The sequence below is a fragment of the Populus euphratica genome, unplaced genomic scaffold (genome assembly GCF_000495115.2).
Source record: "Populus euphratica unplaced genomic scaffold, PopEup_1.0 scaffold34.1, whole genome shotgun sequence".
Classification (NCBI taxonomy): Eukaryota; Viridiplantae; Streptophyta; class Magnoliopsida; order Malpighiales; family Salicaceae; genus Populus; species Populus euphratica.
The window spans coordinates 120,204-142,725 of NW_011499883.1; the positions used below are offsets into that span (position 1 = coordinate 120,204).

The window sequence follows — 22,522 nt, forward strand, 5'->3', positions numbered from 1 at the left end:
CTAATGATCTTTACCTCTGCTGCATATTCTTTAATCCCTTGTTTAGAACCTCTTGATACTCTCTTCACTGCAACGAATGAATCAATCTCCTTCAAAAAACCTTTGTAGACACCACCGAACCCACCCTCACCTAGCTTCTCTTCATCCTTGAAGTTATTTGTAGCTCGAGCCAATTCTTGATAAGGGAACTTCTTTGGTCCTGTTCCCCTTTCAAATTCATCATCCATGTACTCTTCAAGGACATGACCACCTTCTTCATCGTCTTCGTGCCCACACGTAAACTTAATAACAAACCCAACCAAAGCGGCCCCAACAACTATAGCACCACCCCCAACACCCAATCCAACTGCCATTCCTGTCCTGTTCTTTTTCCGATTCCTACGTGGACCACCATTTGGCGGAGAAGCTGCAGCTGGATCTATTGGCTTGGTAACATTACCAACAATTTCTAAACTTGAATTAAAATCCCACGAGTAAAGGGTATGTAGGGCAGATTCACTTCCTGTTGAAGCCGAAAAGCCAAAACTAACTCTTTCTGGTAGGTAATCCCTCAAACTAACTATTTGACTAAGGAATTGCATTTCTACAGTGTTATTTCTATAACCAGTGAAGGCGACACTCAGATTATGTGTACTTGAATTATAACTAATCGAAGCGTTATTTCTTCCCCCTCCACTAATATCACACTGCCAAGTAATATTATTTACAGATTGCATAGAGTTGATGTTAATACCTACATGCTCGCCTGGTGGATCAAAATCATTTTTGAAGATATCGAACTCCACTGCAACAAATTGATTAGCCGTTGTGTTTAGTGGCTGATCACTCCTTGCAAGACCTAGACCTGCACCCTGACAGAGATTAGGCGGAAGCACTGATCCTTCTGGCGCAAGAAAGAAAGCCATTGCATCTCCGTATTGAGTTTTACCTAGCGAATTGATGGAAAAAGAGAAATGGGTAGTGAAGTCTGTAAGATTCCCCGAGGCCTCGTCCCAAAGCTGCATCGGCTTGTAATACGTGACTCGACCGGAACTTGAAGTCATATTAGCATCTCTTTGATTTTTGGTGAGCTGAATAGTTCCATCTACACGATTTGCTTCCTCGTATGAAATGTTTTGATCGCCAACAATGAAGCTGGTGAAGTTGAAAGATAATCCACTCGCAGAAGGGATTATTAGTGTGAATAGAGTTGAGAAAACAAAAGGAAGAAATGGAACAGGAAGCTTTCCCACAAGGGAAGTTGAAATTGTAGTGCTGCACTGCTTGGGGATTAGGAAAATTGCAGAATTTCTTATGTTGACAAGGGCATTTATAAGCGTGTCTGTGAAGTTAATTTGTATGTAAATGATATTTTTTAAATAATTTTTTATATTAAAATATATGTTAATAATATTTTTTTATTTTTTAAAAATTATTTTTAATATTAGTATATTAAAATAATTTAAAAATATTAAAAATATATTAATTTAAAGTAAATAAAATGTATTTAATTTTATCAAGAATATTTTTAAAATATAAAAATAAATACAACCAAAATGTTTATTTCCTTGCGTGGAACTAAAGACATGATCCTTCTGTGGCCTTACGTGGAAGTCTTTGTTCATTAGCATTAGTTAAGAAACCTTCTTGACAATTGACTTCTTGTCTCTGCCGACTCGAACCAAGTCATTAATTAATAATCTAGGGCTTTCAGGATAGGCTGCCGTCCGAACAAATCAAGCAAGGAAACCTTCTTGACAATTGACTTGTTGTCTCTGCCTACTCGAACCAAGTCATTAATTAATAATTTATTTGTTTAGTTTGTAAATCAATAAAAAAATTACTCTTAAAAAAATATTATTTTTAAGTGTTTATAATTATATTTTTTTATAATTAAAGATATAATTGTTTTTTCAATAATTTTTTTAACCGTCATAATATTTTATTGTAATGTTTTAAATTTATATAAAAAAATTTGCTACACCTAGAAAAATATATACAGAAACATATTTTCTTTCTTTATTTTTTTTATTCTTATAGAAGTTTAGAAGGTTTAATCAAAACCTAAAGCTATTATATTTATGTGAGATAATTTAAAAATTACCCGCATCATTTCATCGGTATTTTTTTCATAAAAATACCGTATGTAATTCCATCAGTAATTATTTAAAAATATTTAAAAATTATATTTTACAAAACTATAAAATAATTAAATTAATATATAAACACTCTATAATACTCAAAAATAAGTTGCTTGGAAAAAAAATCAACTCAAACAAATTTGCAACAAATAAATAACACAAAAAATAAATTTAACTAAAAAAATTAATATGAAAAAAATAAAGTTGTGATTGCTAAAAATAAATCACTAAAGATTGATTTCATATGAAAAACAAATCATACAACAACATTCATACAATCATTAAAAACAAAATAAAATTATATATATATATATATATATATATTAAAAAGAATATTACCTTGATGTAGTTGCAAGTGAAGTTAAAAAAAAAAATTGTAAGGTATATTAATTAAAAAAATTGAGAAGGAAAAAGAAGAAGACATACCTTAACATGGAGGAAAAGAGAAGGAGTTGAGAAGAGAAGAGAAGAGAAGAGATAAAAAAGGATGTTATTTTTTTACATATGGGGAAGAAGAATAAGAAGAAAGGAGGTCTGCGTAGTGTGAAATTAGAGATTCTAAACTTTTTATTAGGGCGTTTTACCGACGGTTTTACCAATAAATAATTAAATATTAATAGTTTTAATTATTTCGTTAGTGATTTTATATGTAATATTTAATTTAAATTATCAATTTAATCAAAAAATTTCAAAAACTGTCAAATATCATTGACGACTTTTCAATTCATCGGTGATTCCATGTGTAATATTTAATTAAAATTTTTAATTTAATTAATTTTTTTTAAATCCATTAAATAACACCGATGACTTCAATCCATCAATAATTTTGTCTATAAAAAATAGTAATTAATAGTGCAATTGGAAAGTGAACAATTTCAGAGCTCTCTAGAAAATACCGACCGAATTTTTCATTGGTGATTCCCTTTGTAATTGACATGATGAATAATGTTTTATAGTTTAATGACGGCATTTATTCTGTCGGTAATTCTATTGATATAAATGACACATCATCGTATTTTTTGGATTGTTTTATTTTTTTTCACTGTAATTCCCTCAGTATATACCAGGGGAATATTTCCTTCGGGAAAATTCACTACAATGTACCGAATGACTATTTGCGTTGGTATTTCCATTTATATTTATCAATTTTCTGGTAGTGTCTATTCATTGCAATATTGGTTTTTTTTCTTTTTTTCTCTCTATAATTTGTGTTTTTTTTTTCAATTTCAATTCTATTTTTCAACGTTATCTTTATTGGAAAATGTGCTTCATAATTTTTTTTATTTATTTTTTATAAGGTTATCTCATATCCATGATCCGGACCACAGGTTTAACGGGTTAACTCTATTGACTTGATTTTTTTTCTTTTTTTAATTTAACATTAGGTTAATAGAGAATTGGATTTCGTGATTTGTTTCAGTCTGATTTCAATGTGATTATCTCCAACTTATGATTCAAGCCACGGGGTTGTCAAGTTAATTATAGTTTACTTGTGTTGTCTTTTTGTATTCTTTTTTTAATTGATTTTTTTTATTTTATTTTTTAACACTAGGTTGATTGGGAATTGAGATTTATAATTTGTCTCAATTTTATTTTTATTGTGTTATCTTGATCTCATAACTCAAGTCATGAGTTTAATATGTTAACTTGAGTTGACTCTAGTCATTTTTTTAGGATTTTTTTAATGATTTTTTTTTCTAATTTCATCCTTTAACATTAAGGTTATTGAAAATTGAGTTTTAGAATTTGTTTTGATTCACTTTCTATAAAGTTATCATAATCTCATATCTTGGTATTTAGATTGGCAAGTTAACTTGGTTGTTTTAATTTTTATTAAAAAAATCTCATCTTAAATATTTATTTTGAATCAAATTGTGTTTTTACTTATCATCTAGGTTATCTTTTTAGACCCAATAAGATGATCGAGTCATATTTAATTAATTTCTACACAATTTCTTTTTAAAAAATCTACTATAAAAAAATATTAGCTATACCTAAATAATTTATTTACATTAAAAAAAATTATTCAACCCATAAAATAGAGTCTACGTGTCAAATGATCCAGTGACGCACTAAATTAGTACGTAAAGTTATTGCTCAGGGGAAAAACTAAACAGATACGCATGCTAAAAAGAAAGGAGAACCGCGGCATAAGTAGCAGCAACTGCAAGCCAGGAACAGACATTTTTAGAGAGAACAACAAAACAGAGAAGCACTTGAAGACATAAAATAACACAGTATAAGTGTAGCAAAGGGTTAGTAAAGTGTTGTCCTGCTCGTAACGAACAGGAAATCAGAAATGATTAATACAGAATAGCTAATATCCATGTTAGGAGGAGGTTGCTAGTTCTCTCTAAAACTACTCTGAGGCAATGAAGAAAATGTCATAATATGGGCACAGGCAATGCAGCTGCTCAAACCAATTCGTGTATTTCTTAGGCATTGTCCAACGATTACTGTTATCAATTAGCCTAACCCAGTTTTATCCAACAATATTATTGCTTCTTTTAACGTTTGTTTTCGATTATTCAACAATATCATCCAAGTTCTTATAGAACAATGATCATTTCATTATGTACCAGCCTATTACGGATGTCGAGATTTTTGGTTCGAACTGGTGGTAGAATTCAACAGTATCTAAAGTCCATAATCCATGGCATTCTCACTGTGATAACCTTTCAATCTCCCCTCTATTTCTTCTTCTCGTTTGCCTATTATTTTCAGATTTTCTATGATTCATCCTTGTTGAAAAACAACTAAAACAGAACGTGGAACCAACGTAGCTCCATTCATATTTTTCAATTATTTTGTCTTTCCTATTGAAAAAAAATCATCCTCTTAGATCAGGGTTATTTTGATATTTTTGCAAGGTACATTAATTATTATTGATTTATTCAGGAGTGTTTTAATAAATAGTAAAATAACCAAACTATTCCCAGAAGTTATAAAAAATAAGTGGCCTCAAGTAAAGGTATTTAGGTTTTTTCTTTTTATACACGGTAGAATTAAACATGTATCATTGGTTGAATTCATTGTAGCAAGGGACATTTGGATCTTTTCACGAGATGCATTAGTTTAGTTATTACTGATTTATTTGGGGGTATTTTCATCTATTTAATGTTTTAATGAAAAATATAATAACCAAAATATCCTCAAGAATTAGAAAAAATAAGTGGTTTTTGGTAGGGGTATTTAGATATTTTTGTATTTTCATACATAATAAAATTACATATATATCTTTGGATGCAAGCCATAGAATTCATTGTATTAAGGGGTATTTGGATCTTTTAGCCTTGATTTTTTTGGTTAATCATAAGTTTGGTTGAGGACAGTAATATAACTTATAATTAAAATAATAATTTTATATTTAAAAAGGTATTGGTGCTTGCAGAACACGCGTCCACTCATCTGAGTCACCGTACATTTTGGACAGCACATGCGGTGGTATTTTACAGTAAAAAATAGGCTTTCATCACCTCAATTTATTCCTCGTTGTCTTCTCTTTAATTATAAGCTAAATGTATTCTTCAAATGTGGTCAGTGTATCACCAATGACTCTTTTTTTTATTTCTCTCTCCTGCCACGATAAATATATTATGGTCTTTATTGTTATTGTTATTTCATATTTAGATCTTTTAGCTTTAATTACTATTTTTAGTCATTTTTCATTTTGTTAAAGTTTTATTTGTTTTTAATTTAACCTTAGTGTTTAATATATATATATAAGGTATTTCGATTTGGTTCTTCTACTTTTAATTTTTAATTTTTTTCCTTTGTTTTTTTCTCAAAGTTATTATGGCTTTCAATTTTATCCTTCAAATCAAGTTTATAGTTTTTATTTTTTCAATAATAATAATAGTAATAATGAAGATAATAATATTATTGATGATAATAGTAATAACAATTATGATAATAATAATAATTGTGATGATAATTATAAAAAGAGTAACGAAAATAATAATATTATTGATGATAACAACAACAACAACAATAACAATTAAAATAGTAATGATAATTATAATAATGATGATGATAATAATATTATTAATGATAATAGTGATATAATAATAATAATAATATGAGAGAGAAGAAGAAGAGAAATTAGTGATGATAATAAAAATACTAATAATAGTTGCTGGGATGATAGTGATAATGACAATGATAATAACAACATCAGTGATAATAACAATGATGATGATTGAAATAATAATTATTAAAATAATTATAATATTAATAGGAATGTTTCTATTATTACTAATAATGATAATATTAGCAATAGTTGTGGTGGTTGTGATAACAACAACAACAATAATGATAGTATTACTTATTAATAATATTAGTAATAGTGATATTTTAAAAAATCCTTTTTAGCATGGTCTCATGAGAAATAAATAGTTCTTCATCTATATACCAACACATATATTCTCCTATGAACTTTTTTTGTAAAAAATATATTATTACAACAACTGGATCAAAAAACTTTTTAATTTTTACACCTTTTGCGTGGGCACCTAATATCGTCTCTATTAAAATTTTTGGGATTAGATATTGCATAATTAATAAAATCCTAAATCCTATTACAATAATTCATCATCCACAATCCTTGAGGTGAATCTCGATACATCCATAAATGATCATCTATCACTTCTATTGAACCTATATCAAATAATAATAACAACATATATTAATTAATTACATTAAGTAAATAAATTTATAAAAATATTAGTATAGTTTAAGATTATTCATCCTACTTTAATACTTCTCTTAATTTATTATCAATTATCTACGTAAATACAATTTTGTACATATTTATAGAAATTATAACTCGGCAACAAAATTGACAAAGTATAAAATAGACTCGTTAAACAAGTCATTATTTATTTCATCATAACACGTCTAAGTTGATAATTCAATATAAGTTTGAATAATTTACAAAAAAAAAATATTTAAAACAAACCATAACATGTACAAAATCATAAATCATTACAACAAGTTTGTTTGAAAAAAAAAAAACAATAAAACAAATAAACACCCAAATAAAATACATACTAAAAAAATATGTAGTAAAAAAAATTAACATTTTAAAATTGTGTTCATATTAAAAAAAAAATGATAGATTTATTTAAGATGAAAAATCCTCAATAAAATTTCAATCAAGATACGAATGTTGTCAAATATAATGTTGTTATGATTGAAAAAGTTGCGAGAGAATTTCATATTAAGTATTATTGATAAATTTTTTAATGAAATTATTATGATGATAATTTTATCGATAATTTTATCAATATCAATGTCGTATCATTATACAATTTGTCTGTTTGAATTTTATTGTAATTTTATCGATAATGATATTTATAAAAACTTACATATCTTTATATTTTTTTGATTTTTTTAAATTCTTTCTATTTTAACTGGGGTTTTCTTTGTATATATTAACTATATATTTTTGTTAATATCTATGGATGGAGTTAGTGATAGACAAATGTGGTTGGTAAAAATCACAGTAAAATAACAATGGAAATTTTATTATTACACTTATCTAGTCATAATTACCTTTGGATTTTTCTAAAGTTTACAATAATGGGAAATAACAACAATTGATTATAATAATAAAATAAGAAAAAATATTTAAAGAAGGGTGATAAAAGTTTGTTTAAACAGACTAAAATAAACAAGAAAAAGTTAAAATCCATCCGAATAGCATTTGCTTCGGATAAACATAGAGACTAATAAAGGTATTATAATTAAATACAAACTTTCTTGTAAGATAAATTATAATATTGAACCTGTTAATCTTTAAGAAAATCATAAGACTTGAAGATAATTTATTTCCCAAGAACGAACTTACTAATACTTTTTTTATAAAATTCTATTAAAAAAAGTTGCATATAAAATCCATTCATAAACATCTGTTTTTTTTTTTTCATTAAAGAGATCTATTACCATTGGTAATTGATAAATTGATAATTTTATCATGAAAGAAATGTCATTGAGCTAGAAACCCTGATTAGATTAAAGATCGATATATATATATATATAGCCACAAAGAAAAGAGAATATTCTACTTCGATGAACAATTTGAGAAATCAGCCAAATGGAAACCAGAATTGGCAAGAAATCAACTTGTTTTAGAAATCCCAGTAAATGTTTGAGGTCTCTGCAGGTTGATGAATGCACAGATCAATGATTGTGTTGATGATTGACACTTGGCCAAGCTCTTGCCCACAAGTAAGCATGGAGCTTTAAATATTACTTAAATGCTAAATGGTTGGTTAATCCAAGGGCCTAATTGGCGATTAAGGAAACATCTTTTGTCTCCATTGGACAGCAGAATCTCTTTCACGTGGTCTCTCCCGATCACAGGTTTAGGCACAAAGTCCCATATTTAATAATTTTAATTTTAATTTTAGCGTGTTGGTTTGTGTAAACAATTACCTGATATAGTACGAGGCTGCTTTAATAAAGGGTTTCCTGTGCGATAATGTCCTCTCGTTTTCCTTCTGTTATTGGGTGATTTTTTTTTTAATTTTTTAGTAATCAAGATTAGAACTGGCTTAGCAGTTCAAGCTTATCTACCCTTTCGTGTTTTCTATTTCATATTATCAATAGAAATCATAAAAGCAAAATATAATTTGGTCAGATCACAAGTCTCGTGAGATTAAAAATCCACGATTTGCATTCCATAACTTGACCTAGCACTGAAAGGAGCTTGTCTTTTTTTATTATACCTGGGTTCGAGTCCTGGCGTGCACGCCTGTCATCCTCACAGTGCCTTACATGCCTATTGAGTTTGCAGGGTATCTCTCATAAGATTAAAAATCCACGATTTGAACAAAGCTTCTATTTCTTTTTTAATTTCAAATACGCGCAAGCTGACCCAGACACCCCACGTAAATCAAAAAAAAAAAATCCACAATTTAAACAAAGCTTCTATTTCTTTTTTAATTTCAAAGATAAATTATATTATATTTGTATTGTTGGATTGGGCACATCAGAATTATATATTGGTAATCTTTAATCAATTATCTCATATCAAAACTATATCTTTCTCTAGCTAAAACTTAGGTAAATTATCCATATTTGAATAGGTAATGCTTTCATGGTTTGTTTGCTTGTTTTTTTTTTTTGTTTTTTTTTTTGCAATCATCCCTTTGAATTCCAATAAAAGATGATGATGTGAATAATAAATGCATTGATTATATTTCAATACTCCAATATTATTATCCATTAAATTTTTGTTTGATTTTATGTTTAAAGAATGTTTTTTAAAAAATGATTTTTTAAAATTAATATTTTTTAATATTTTTATATTATTTTAAATATTAAATATCAAAAATAATTTTTAAAAATAAAAAATATTATTTTATAATCTATTTTTTACAAAATAACAACTATTATACTCTTAATCTAATAAAAACAAGATAAATTTATATATTAAACTACACACTACCAATACCCCCTTGACATAATGGTATCATGAATCAACAAGAGGGGTTATGAAAAACGTGTACCTAACCTCCCCATGGCCAAAATGTCGAGAGAGGGCCCTCTTTAAAATAAAAAAAAATGTATGCAAAAATGATGGACAATATTCCGATCCGCAAGCCGATATAGAGTGGGAGAGAAGCTTTACTCATGTGGAAGCAATTTATGGCATTGGAGGATAAACCACTATAAAATATCTGGACACAGTCACATCGGTATATACAAGAGAGTACTTGAACCCTAGCTAGTAAGATCCAGAAATAAAAATTATTTGAGAGTTGATGTACTTCGTTTTCCAGAAAGAATATTCAATTATTTTACTCAAAAGAATTTGATATGTGCTTATCATTATTATGTTTGTTATTTTACTTTAATTAAACTTTCCAATTATCACTAATTTTATCGAAAGTTAAATATTTATTTCCTTATATCACGTTATAGTATGTTTTAACGAGAAATATTATAAGATTTATTGAATAACCAGTAATATTCTAGATAAAGATAGTAGTATTATTATTTTAACAGAGCATATGTTATGAATTTTTTGAGTTGGGTCCATCTGCCTGGATATAACAATAACAGAGTCAAATCAACAAAATTGTTTTTTGCAAGGACTAGTTTACGTATTGGGAACAAACACAGGGTCTAAAAATGGGCATGTCCAGTTGTCATCCTAAAATAAAAATAAAAAAATAAAAATAAAAAAGAGTAAGTGAATAGCCTATACGCCGTGTTTTTGTGGCAGCACGTGTCGATAATCTATTAGATAGATAGCTAATATCTCAGCTACCATAAACACAGCAAGCATTGATCCAGGAACAAGGTACGATGATTATATTTTTTCTCCACTTGCTGGTGTAGCTCTATTAGAATACTCGCTTTCAGCTATTGACATTTGTCTTTAACAATCTCTTCTCTCCTTCTCAACCCTATATTTGATTCTCTTGATCCTGAACAATGCTCTTTTAGGACACCTCAGTTTAAAGGCCGTTTGGAAAGTAAAGGTGTTTTTTTAATATTTTTATTTATTTATTTTTGTATATTTTTTTGTAAGTTGATGTTGAAAATAATTTTGAAAAAATAAAAAATATTATTTTAATATATAAAAATAAACAACTACTGCACTCTTTAGATATAACTTTTTTAGATATTCTCTTAAAAAAATATATTTTTAACATTTGATTGGGCAAAACAAATCCACCACTCTAAACTTCCCAGACAAAACATAAGATTGGCATCCTAAACATTTCTACAAAAGGATAGCGGCTGCTCTTCCTCCTTCCAAAATCCTTACCTTAATCCAAGTAAGTTTCTTTCTACGTTTCTTTTTTTTTTTTTTTTGATAAATAAGTAGGCTCTATTTATGTACTTTTCTTTCATTAGCTATGTATATGAACTTATTTTTATTTTATTCTTACTTATTAATTAGCCAGTTACATATATATTCTCCTATACTTGGATTAATTCATATCGTGTCTTCTTTTCTATTCATAAAAAAAAAAAATCATGTTTTAATTACATTTCCTATAGTTTGTGATTCTCAGCTACTTACCTTCTTCTAATTTTTGGAACGATCCCAACTTTCCTGTTTTTATTGATATATATCATTACTTTGGTTTTTAGGGATTATTGATCTAACTGCTAATTCAATAAGGATTTCCGCTGAAATATTTTTTATAGTTAACGTGTTATGAATTCAGATCTTGGATCTATCTAGTCTAGCAATAAAAAAGCAGGGTGGGAAAATCCCAAAATAGCAAGATGGGGAGAGGGAAGATTGTGATACGCAGGATCGACAATTCGACAAGCAGGCAAGTTACTTTCTCCAAAAGAAGAAGTGGGCTGCTTAAGAAGGCTAAGGAGCTATCAGTCCTTTGTGATGCGGAAGTTGGAGTAATTGTCTTCTCCAGCACAGGCAAGCTCTATGATCATGCAAACACTAGGTCAGACCTCTCGCTCTCCTCTCGCTTTATATATTTTGGTGTATATACAGTATGAATAAATAGTTAGTTCGCATTTATAGATGTAATTGCTCTTTCTCCTCCGTCTTTTATCTCTTTTTCCTATAATTTGTATTGCAAAACAAGTAGTTCCCATGTTCCTGTGAATAGATTTTTTTTATTTTATTGTTACATCAAAGTAGTACAGCTTCCAAAATATGGTTCTGAGAGATAGGATTAGTTGGTTTTTATTACATAAAATCAAGTTACGGCTTTGTGTTGCAAGCTAGGGCTTAATTTCCAGCCGCGAAGACCTTTCTCATATGCATGCATGTTATATATTACGACAGGCATCATTTTCATCAGCGATTCTGAAGGTGATCGGTCTGGTAATAGTTGGTCAGTGCTCAGTTTATTTAGGTATAGAAGCAGCTTGCGCGCAGATGGTAATGGCTGCTTAGTTGGAGTCTGTAAGCACAAGGAGCTAGCATCTAGTTTGCACACCGTAGAAGGGAAATCCTTATTGGTTAGACCAAACATAAGATAAAATCTTATTACCAGTATGGATAAGCATTGACTGGATAATATTGTAGCCATAGTACTTATCATGTACATTTTAACACTTACTTTTTACATGTAACGTATGTATTCGCTTCAATTCTTACAAGATCATCAGTCTGGTCAGATAAATCAATAGTAAGTTAGTGCAACTGTATTACAAAGTTTTGGATTTTGAAAATATTTTTGAAAGAATTTATTTTTTAAAATAAATATGTTTTTATATTTTTAAATATTTTGATGTATTGATATTTAAAATAATTTTTTAAAAATAAAAAATATTATTTTAATATATTTTTAAAATAAATTTTAAAAAATAACCACCACAGTTAAAAACTAAAACACCTCTGTTGAATTCCCTCTTTCACACCTTTCCGACTATAACAAGCTATACGAAGAAACGAATGCAGACTTCAAGATATGGCCAGACCATTAAGAGAATACATATATAACTAGTATTGTTTAATAAAATCATTCTGGATTTTTATCCAATAGTTTAAATTTTTTAGTCATATATCAGGATTTGGATATAGTCCGAATTGATGATCTTTCTTCAAATTAACCAAATTAATAATTTAAAATATGTAAGATATATTGGTCTTGCAAGTCTCAATCCTCAATTAGATTTTACTTGAAGAGGATAAAAGCTAATCTGATATAAAATTATTATTGAAGTTTCTTAAATTTAGGCATTAAATGGTCTTTTAAGTACTAGCAATTTGTATTAACTATACATTTAGAATATAGAATTCGAGGGAACATCTAGAAATAATTTCCCTTACATTATTTTGTGAAACATTGCATTCTCAATGATTCATATATAGTATAATTCTACACAAAGTAGCTCTATTGTGTGGAAAAATTCAATGAAATCTTCAATTATTAGCCGTAAATTGCTAAAGACGAGACTCCAACTCGAGACTGAATCCCACACATATTCACAGTAGCTCTTAAAGAGTTCGAATTTGCCTTGTTCTTTCTAAATATTCACCCCTCTTTTTTCTTCTTTTTTTCCCGGAAAATTGTCCATCCATCCATATATATAGTATAAACTACATTATAGTTTTTTACGATCGTGTATATATGAAATTATATCTTGTGTTGCTCCAATCTTTGATCTAATATAGTTAAATATATACCTACCAAATTAAATAGTGTTTTCATCTTTGCTTTCCATTCCTATAAATTAACCCTAGTTCCACACTTGCTCGCTTCACTTGATTTTGCAAGAGCGCCACTAAATTACAAAATCATTAGTATTATTTGGATATTTAGATTGCACCTCTCTCTCCCTCTCCACCTCTCTTTTCTCCTCACCAGTACGTACCGTCTCTCTGTACTATTGCGACGTTAAGCGATGATCTTCTCATGCCAAGATAATTTATAAGCAACATAGAAGCTTCCTTGGAAGAGTAATGTCCACGCGCAATGTATGTCAGTGATCAGTAGAATCTAATAATAATGAGAAAGCTTTGCAACGTGATTGAATAGTTATGTGCATGGCCTCCATGCTCTTAGCAAAGCATGGCATTAGGTTTGTCAATAATTGCTATTGAAAACTTGCACCACGGCAAAGAATCTTGATGATAATGAGGATTTCGAACCTTTTAGCCTGACTATTATTGAGGTATAGAATGAAGTTTTCACCTGATCAGCTCATAGGAATTAATCTACAGGCGAGGTTCAAAGGAAAAGGCATCGATCGATACCTATGTTGCGACTTGGGAATCAATTGATATGCACCTGTTACACACATTAACAGAAGCAATTAAACTCTTAAATAGTATACAAATTGCATGGGATTGAAAGAAATATATAACCTCAATATAGTTTAGCCTAATGGTTAAGAAGGTACGTATAATCCTTAATTTTCTTGACATTTCTAGATAATAAGTAATTTAAATATTTAGAATTTAGATCCTAAAAATACTCTAAATAATAATAATATACCCATACACATATTATTTGAAGTAATATATACCATCGTTTTTTATGGAACAAATTTTATAAGTAATGATGTAAAAAATATGATGATGATGACATGAGGTGATAGTAATTGTCGTAGTTGGGGGGTGATGGTGGTGCCCACGGGGATAAAGAATCAAAGTAAAGATAATGTGGTGGTGCGGCGGGAGTGACAACATTACTTGTCCAATTAATGGATATCTAACAAAATCCAAGGATGAGCATGGAGGCATTTTCCTTTTGAATGCCCCTCACCTCTCGTAAAGAACTCGAAACCAATTTATTTTTTAAAATTAATATTATTTTCGAATTTACTTTTTAATTATTTATATTTAATAATGTATTAGATTTGAGATAAAATTCAATGTTTTATATGAGCTTAATATTTATTTTTGTATCTTGTATCTGCACTTCAAGATACTATATATTTTTTTAATTAATGAAAATATTCAAATTTATCTCATAAATGAAAAAAAAAAATTCCTTATCCAAAACGTGATCAATATAAAAAAGGAATGAAGAAAGTATTACTCACTTTATCATTTCTAATGCATGTTTGATGTTGTGTAACTACTACTTTTTAAAGTATTTTTTGTAAAAAGAAATTGAATTAATGTTTTTTTAGATGTTTTTCAATGATTTTAATGAGTTGATTTAAAAGATTAAAAAAATCTAAAAAAATAATTATTTTAACACATTTTCATTTGAGAAATACTTTTAAAAAATATAATACATTGCATTACTAAACACGCAATTAATAATAAAGTAAGTTTTATGGTGGCAAAGATGACAGTGGTGGAGGTGGATGGTAACACGAGTGGAATGTGAAACAATCCAAATAAATAAAGAGAAATGCAAAAATAAAAGATGAGAACGCTAGAGTTTTATTGATATTGTATGATGTAATCACAATAATCTAAAGAAATAGGTTTAATCTAAATACAAACAGATTATATATAGGCTAAACTAAAAAGAAAATAAAAAAAATATTATTTTACCCTTAATAAATAAAACAAAATAACCATACATTTCTTAGCATCTCCTCTCAAATTCACGATACGACAACTATAAGCATCGAGAGTTTACCAACAAGAAAAAAATTAAGAAACAAAATTCGACTTGGTAAGGAAATCTATAATTTGTAAAGAAGAAGAAATAAAAGGCAAAGTAATGGTATCATACTTGAAATAATAATGAGTAAGATGAAAATTGATCTCAATATATTTAGTTTATTCATGAAAAACTGAGTTGTGAGCAATTTGAATAGAACTTTAGTTGTCACAAAATAATACATTGGAGTGAGATGAGAAAATCAAACTCTTATATTTGCAAGTAACCAACATAACCAAATAATCTATTTAGTAATAGATGTCATAACACAATATTCTATTTTGGTTAAAAATTAAAAAACAATAAATTATTTATTGCTCTTATAAGAAAATCACCTAAAAAATATAGAAACTAGTAACAGATTTGTGCTCTGTATGATCATTGTTATGATCAACATCAAAATATGTACGCAGCTCTAAGGAAGAGGTGGATGGACTTAAAATACTATAAAAGACTATACCTCTAAAATATCACAAAATACGAAGAACAGCGGCTCAATAAATGGTGGTAGGAGAAGCAACAAATTAACTAACAATATAAACAATATGCAATATCTAAATAAGTAATAGTGAGATATATCAAGCTCTCAACAATAATCCGGTATAAAGTAGGATTTGACAAAGGTAAATCATCAGAAAAAAATATTTTGTGTTAACATCAATGAGAATATTTACAGTCTTATTATCAATAAATTTAGCATGCTCAATAACATCTGCAACATATTTCAACCTGTATCAATACACTTGATAAAAATAAAAAAAACCATGATTACTAGAAACAAATATAAAAGAAAAGATCACAACAAAAAATTTCTCAAACCAAGCATGGGGTGCTTATTTGAGAATAAATAATATTTTTGTTAAGCTTACAAATATACCCAGAGTCATGTGAAATACCAAGAAAATATGCCATATAAACTTCTTCTTGAAGATCTTTATTAAAGAAGGTATTTTAACATTAGATTGAGAGATATGCCACTAACAAACCAAAACTACTATAATAAAAGTACATAACATCATTATTTTTTCAATAGGAGAAAATGTCTTATTATAATCCATATCATACTATTCAAAGTATCCTTTTACAACTAACCTAGCTTTGTATCGCTTAGTAGATCCGTTAGAATTAGTCTTGATTCTATACACCTAACGATAACCAAGAACACTCTTACCAGAAGGTAGAAGAACCAAATCTTAAGTATTTATCTTATATAAAGCAGAAAGTTTCTCATCCATAGCTTGCTGTCAAAGATAATCAAGAATTCCTCTTTATAGGAAGAATGCTTAAAGAGACAATAAATAAAAGCTAAAAAAATGTAAAAGATAAAGAATTACAAAAATAAGCAAAATTTAGTAACTTTATGGACTTAAGAATGTGTATGGATTGACGTAAAGGTGGACTTATAATCTTAAATGAAGCTTGAGAGACTATAAAAGAAAATGGAGCTTCAGATATACCAAAGATTAAATTATCAATACTTGCAGAATAATCAGTACAAATTGTTTGAACATGAAAAGAGGTATTTAAAGTACTGGGAACTTGAGATGATAAACTATGAGAATCTTCAGAAAAAAGATTTGTATGAATAAGATCAGATCTAGTCAAGCTATAAGTAGTGGATAGAATATAAAAGAAAGGTATATGCTTGAGAAAAACAATATGATGAGATACATAAAGTTTTTGATTTATTGGATCAAAACAACAATATCCTTTTTTACCTTTATTATAACCTAAAAAGACAAAAATAGCAAATTAAAAGAACAACTTACTGCATTCTACATGAGGACAAAGAACAAAACAAGTACAAGAAAAAACTCTAAAGAATGAATAATTAGGGGCATAATCATACAACTTTTTAAAAGGAGAAAAATCTAAAATATAAGAAGATAGAATTATATTAATCAAACTTACAGTAGTAAGAACAACTTCTCCTCAAAACACACCAGGAACAAAAGTAAACAACAAGAGATCATTTTGCCTAGGAGCATCTGTACACAAAGTTTGGTGAATGGTTTCATCTAAGAAAAGAAACTCATAGAATTTATTCTATATCTCACCTAAATCACTCCTAAAACATTTGATAACAGTGAAATGTTAAGTTTTGACAGGTGCTCGAAAGGTTGTATATATCTAAAAAAAATTCAGAATAATGCTTCATTAAATAAGCCAAATAATAACGAGTATGATCATCATCAATAAAAGAAACATAATATCGAGATCCTTTTTTGTGACAATATGAAAAGTCCTTATACATTAGAATGAATCAAATCAAATGTAAAAGAAGAAACAAAAATATTTCGATTAAAAGTTAAAGTAGAAAATTTTATCAGTTTACATCCATTACAATTATAAATATAAAAAATTTATGAATTCTCTAAAGCTCTTATGGATACCTTAAATCTCAAATGAGAAGACAAAACATGATCTAAACGAGAATACCATAAATAAAAACTAGAAAAAGGACTCAAATGAAAAGAAGACAAATTAAAACTAATAACAGCAGCAGTAACTGATGATATAGTTCATTCTTCCTACAGTCTGTTCCAATTAGCTTCTAAAACTGCAAATCTTGAACGTAACAAAAAGAAAAGGAAAAGATGACTAAATAATCACTAGAATCACATGACTGACCAACATAAGCAAGATTTAATATGAGTTTTGGAATAAGAAAAGCATTAAGGTGAGACAAGTGAAGTGTAATAACAAAACCAACACTTCTTAAGGGCATAAGAGTGTCATTAGTAGCTATGACAAGAATAGAAGGTAAAGAGGACATGGAAGCAAAAGATGAAGAATCTGGAGGCATATAATGTGAAACACTAGAATTCAAGACCCAGTTAGAATGTGACATACCTAAAGAATTATAAGGCAACTAACCTATAGAAAAAATAAATGGTCATGACTTGTGGTTGTAAAGAAAGAAACTTTTAAAATTGCTCAGTTAGAGTACTAAGATTGGTGAAAGAACTTAATGAAATTATTTTTGTAATATTATGGTATGGTGATTTATTACCCTAAAATAGTCTATAAACATTAGATTGTGACCAGCTGTCAAGTTTTTGAGCTTGATTTTATTGTCTCAACTTGCGACACTAAACCTTCTAATGATTTTTATGCTTATAAAAACTGCACTTATCAAAAACAACTCTTATGTAAAACTTATTATAATTATTAGAGAATGACTTAAAAGGTACTGCTAGCATAGAAAGATTAGAATAATAAAGAATTCTCTTTTTAAAATAAGATTGAAGACGTATTTCTTCAGCCAATAACTCATTGACAACTAAATCAACAAAAAGTAGTGGAGAACGATGCAAAGTTGAACGTTTAAGTCTTTCAAAATCACTATAAAGTATCATTAAAAATTATATCAATCAGTATTCCTCTCTATGAGTAATATAGGTACCACATTCCTTTAATTATGTTGATTCTATAAGAGCTAATTGATCCTAAAGATATATTATAGCATAATAAAACTCCTGAATACTCATATATTTTTTTTTTAAAGAGTTTGTATATCATTCTCTAATTGACACTGCTTTTCAAAATTTGATTGCATAAATAACATTTGCAAATGATCTTAAACCTCTTTTAATGTCCTATACTTTATCAACTATGTATCTATAGAATGCTCAACAAAATTGTTAATCCAAGTAATAATTTTTACATTGTTTGCTTCTTATGTATATATCAAAGTAGTATAACTCTTATCGATATTTCTAGGTATCACAGAAGTTTTATTAACATATCTCTACATCTTTTTACCATTAAAAAAAATTATTTTCATCTAACCTCACACTTACAAACTGAAAAGAATCATCTCTTTTAATAGCATAATCAACAAATAAAGAAAACCAAAACATAAAAAAAAAAACAAAGGAAAATGAAATATCAAATTACAAAATCTAAACAAATATCTTTTCAAAGTTATATGAGCACTCTAAAAATCAAAAATCAAGGCTCCACCTCGAACTTTGGTATGGGCATGTTACCCCCTACAAAACCCCTAACCTTGTTTCATGAAACCATGCATTGATACCATATAAAACAATTCAAAGAAATAAAAAAAATACAAAAATAAGAGAAGACAATGTTAGGATTTCATTGATATTACATGATGTGATCACAATAATATAAAGGAATATAAATTATATATAAACTAAACTAAAAAAAATAAAAATATTATTTTACAGTTAATAAATAAAATAAAATAATTATATATTTCTTGATATAGAATTGAGTGATAGAGATGATATCATGATGGTGATGGTAATAAAATGATGATGGTTGACATGTCGAATGATATTTTAAGTTAATTATTGTTTCGATAATATTTCATCATATAAAAAAACTAATAAATGTAACATGTTTATATTTTGATAACATATTTTAGAATAAATACAAAATAATTAGAAAAATATTTCCCATGAAATATTTTAAGTATATAAAATGCCTCCTTAAGATGTAAGGGCATATATATATATTTCATTTTTAATCTAAAAGCTCGTAGTCAAGATATGGACCATGGTATGTTTTTATTAGCAAATGGTAAGGCATTTTAGTATAATTAACCCATATCTTGATAACGATCTTTAGATTGAAAACATAAATATAATTTCAGATCCTGCCACACATATCTTACCTGGGAATACTTAACTATCTTGTAGTTTATACCATACCAAAGGATAAATAAAGGATATATATTTTTTATTTTTAATCTAAAAGGTTGTAGTGAACATATGAGTTAACTATACTAAAATGCCTTACCATCTGCTAATAAAAACATAGTGATAATTATATATAATTAACCCATATCTTAACTACAACCTTTTAGATTAAAATATATATATATATATATATATATATATATATATATATTTCATTTTCATTTTGAAGGGATTGCGATAACGTAAAATAAACATCAATATGAAACTTTTTAATTAGAATCGAGATAGACAGAAGAATGTTTTTACATTTGTACGTAGTTGATTGCATTGTTTCACTTCCATCGATCTATTTCATTGGTCATGAATTTTTCTACTTTTAGCACACAAAAACATCCTTTCTGTTCCCATTATCTTTTATCTACGGCACCGTTTATTACATTTGTATGACATCATGCACGGCCCGCTTTAATATCACCTCTGACCTTTCCCCTCGTTTCGAGCATCGATCTTTTCTTGTTTTTTGTCCATCAAAATATAGCAGCTAGTGTTAGTACTATGGTTTTGATTTCTTGTTTTTAATCTTACAAAGTGATGGTAACTACTAGTTATTTATTAATTAGACCACGGTGGTGCATAGTTGCCAGGGGTGATAAATAAAGGATATATATTTTAAGGCACGGGCCATGGGCCAATGAATCTTAGCGTGGTGGTGGCGACTGCAGGTGTTGGTGGCACCGGTGGTTGATGTTAGTCAGTAGAAATATTAATAAAGGGCACGGGCCATGGGCCAATGAATCTTAGCAGTAGTGACAACAGACAAGCCATCAACACGGTAATCGCAGTGGTCACCAAGTGATGGTGGTGATGGCAGCGAGCACTCACCACTGGCTGCGGTAGCGAACACTTGACCATGGTAACTTTGGGTTGCTCTGTTGGCTTGGATTTCTAGCGGCACTTTTGGGTGGTTATTAGCTCACTAGTGATAATCCATGGATGACAATGAGATAGGCGGCTGCGGTGAGAATAGTGATAGTAGGTCGCAGTTTAGCTGGTGCCACCAGCCAATCATGGCAATAGCATGGTGGGCGTTAGGAAACGTTGGTGGCAGTGGCAGTCACCAGTTGATAAAATCAGGTGCCATTGTTAAAATTATGGTGAACAGTTGGAAATTTTAGATTATATTTATTAACAGAGAATTATTTTTCATTTTCATTTATTTTCAGTTTTCTGTTTTTTTAATGAAAAAAAAAAAAAAAACAGTATTAAATTTATTTCATTCCAATAAAAAAAACAGTATTAAATTTATTTCATTCAAATTAAAAAATATTATGAAAAAGTTATATAACTAACTTAAAAAAGAAGGATATATATTCATGTTAAATATATAATAAGAATCAAGTTTATGACACTAACTAAATATGAAAGTACAAAAAAAAAAAACCAATTTTAATCTTTTACACTAAAAGTTGTTTGTATATAAAAGAAACAAAATATATTGTTTATGTTTTTTATTTATAAAAATAGTGCAAAACTATGAAGAACCTCTACTATGAAGAACCTCTAGATTTATTATGTTTTTTATTTATAAAAATAGTGCAAAACTATTAAAACACTTTTCTACCTCAAAAACAAATAATCAAGGGCAATTCTCTTTGCTTGTAACCGCGACCAACGTCAAAGCAAAGGATCAGAAAATGGCATTGATGAGGACAAGGGGGCGAACAAGGCGCACCTGCAGTTTCATTGTCTCGCTTGCGGTAAACTGTAGCCATTCAAACACGAACAGAGTTAAGGAGACAGTATTTCCACTTCACACGCGAATCAGAAAAAAGGCATTGATAGAGGAAAGGCATCAGTTAGCTATAGATGTGCTTGAATTTTCTTTCAATTGAGAGCATTTGTCCTGCTTTTGCTTTTAAATTACACCTGACTAGTGTCATTACTTACTTCGAAGTTGCATCGCCATAAAGAAGAAACCCTGATTTTTCTGAACTCCCTGCCCTGATTCAGTATGAAGTCCATCATTGAACGCTACAGCAAACAAAAAGAGGAGTGCCAGCCACTGTTAAATCCTGCTTCAGAAGTGAAGGTAAGCACTCAACAAACACTTATATTGCTTTGCGAGATTTACAGCATGCATGGAGGCATATCCACTCAAGTGATTGCATTTTTACTCGAGGGGAGTTGTCAATGGCTCTAGGGCCACTATGAAAAAGCATCTAGATTTATAAGCAGCTTCATGGTTTTTCATCGCTCCCACGCTTGAACCTGCCTTTGACTTGAAAAAAGAAAGCAACTGGTTTCACAAATATAGCATTGTCTGCCAGATTTTACAGATTTGGATCAATGCACACACCATTCACAAACATTGAATGGATTAAAATAATTGTGTTTCAAGGAGATAGCTCTATGGATAAACATCAAGCGACATCATTATGGTTCCAACTTCCAAGTCATCTATAAATAAAGAAGCATGCAAGAGCTGCGACTCTAAACTATCATTCATATCATGCATGATGATCACCAACCAATTGTCACTAAAGAAGCATGCATGATGATCACCAACCAATTGTCACTGGGTTCTCGTCAAAATCTTCCAGCCCTATACAGTAGCCCAGTTCATTGTCAGATTCAGCTCTCTCTCTGTCAATCCACTCGGTCTTTGCCTAGCAACAAA

The 22,522-nt window shown here is 28.9% G+C and overlaps 2 protein-coding genes and 1 long non-coding RNA gene across 4 annotated transcripts; 1 reads left to right on the forward strand and 2 right to left on the reverse strand.

Moving 5' to 3' along the window:
• Positions 1-5: 5 nt before the first annotated feature.
• LOC105129871 (galactose-binding lectin-like) lies at positions 6-1,331 on the reverse strand (the record flags this gene model as incomplete). Its single annotated transcript, XM_011032114.1, has 1 exon — positions 6-1,331. A coding segment is annotated over one exon (1,326 nt), but the record flags the coding sequence as incomplete, so codon positions are not given.
• A 9,907-nt stretch (positions 1,332-11,238) lies between these two features.
• Positions 11,239-22,139, forward strand: LOC105129728 (agamous-like MADS-box protein AGL21). Of its 2 annotated transcripts, XM_011031920.1 has the most exons (3): positions 11,239-11,548; positions 21,856-22,021; positions 22,054-22,118. In XM_011031920.1, exons 1-3 carry the CDS (start codon positions 11,367-11,369, stop codon positions 22,054-22,056), a joined length of 351 nt encoding a protein of 116 aa, XP_011030222.1. In that variant the 5' UTR covers positions 11,239-11,366; the 3' UTR covers positions 22,057-22,118. The 2 variants fall into 2 exon arrangements, with proteins under 2 accessions (XP_011030222.1, XP_011030221.1); XM_011031919.1 differs by having other exon boundaries at positions 21,856-22,139.
• On the reverse strand, positions 21,685-22,046 carry LOC105129727 (uncharacterized). Its single transcript, XR_843113.1, has 2 exons — positions 21,954-22,046; positions 21,685-21,876 (listed from the first exon to the last, which is right to left on the reverse strand). It is a non-coding gene; the product is annotated as an uncharacterized LOC105129727 (long non-coding RNA).
• Positions 22,140-22,522: the final 383 nt, after the last annotated feature.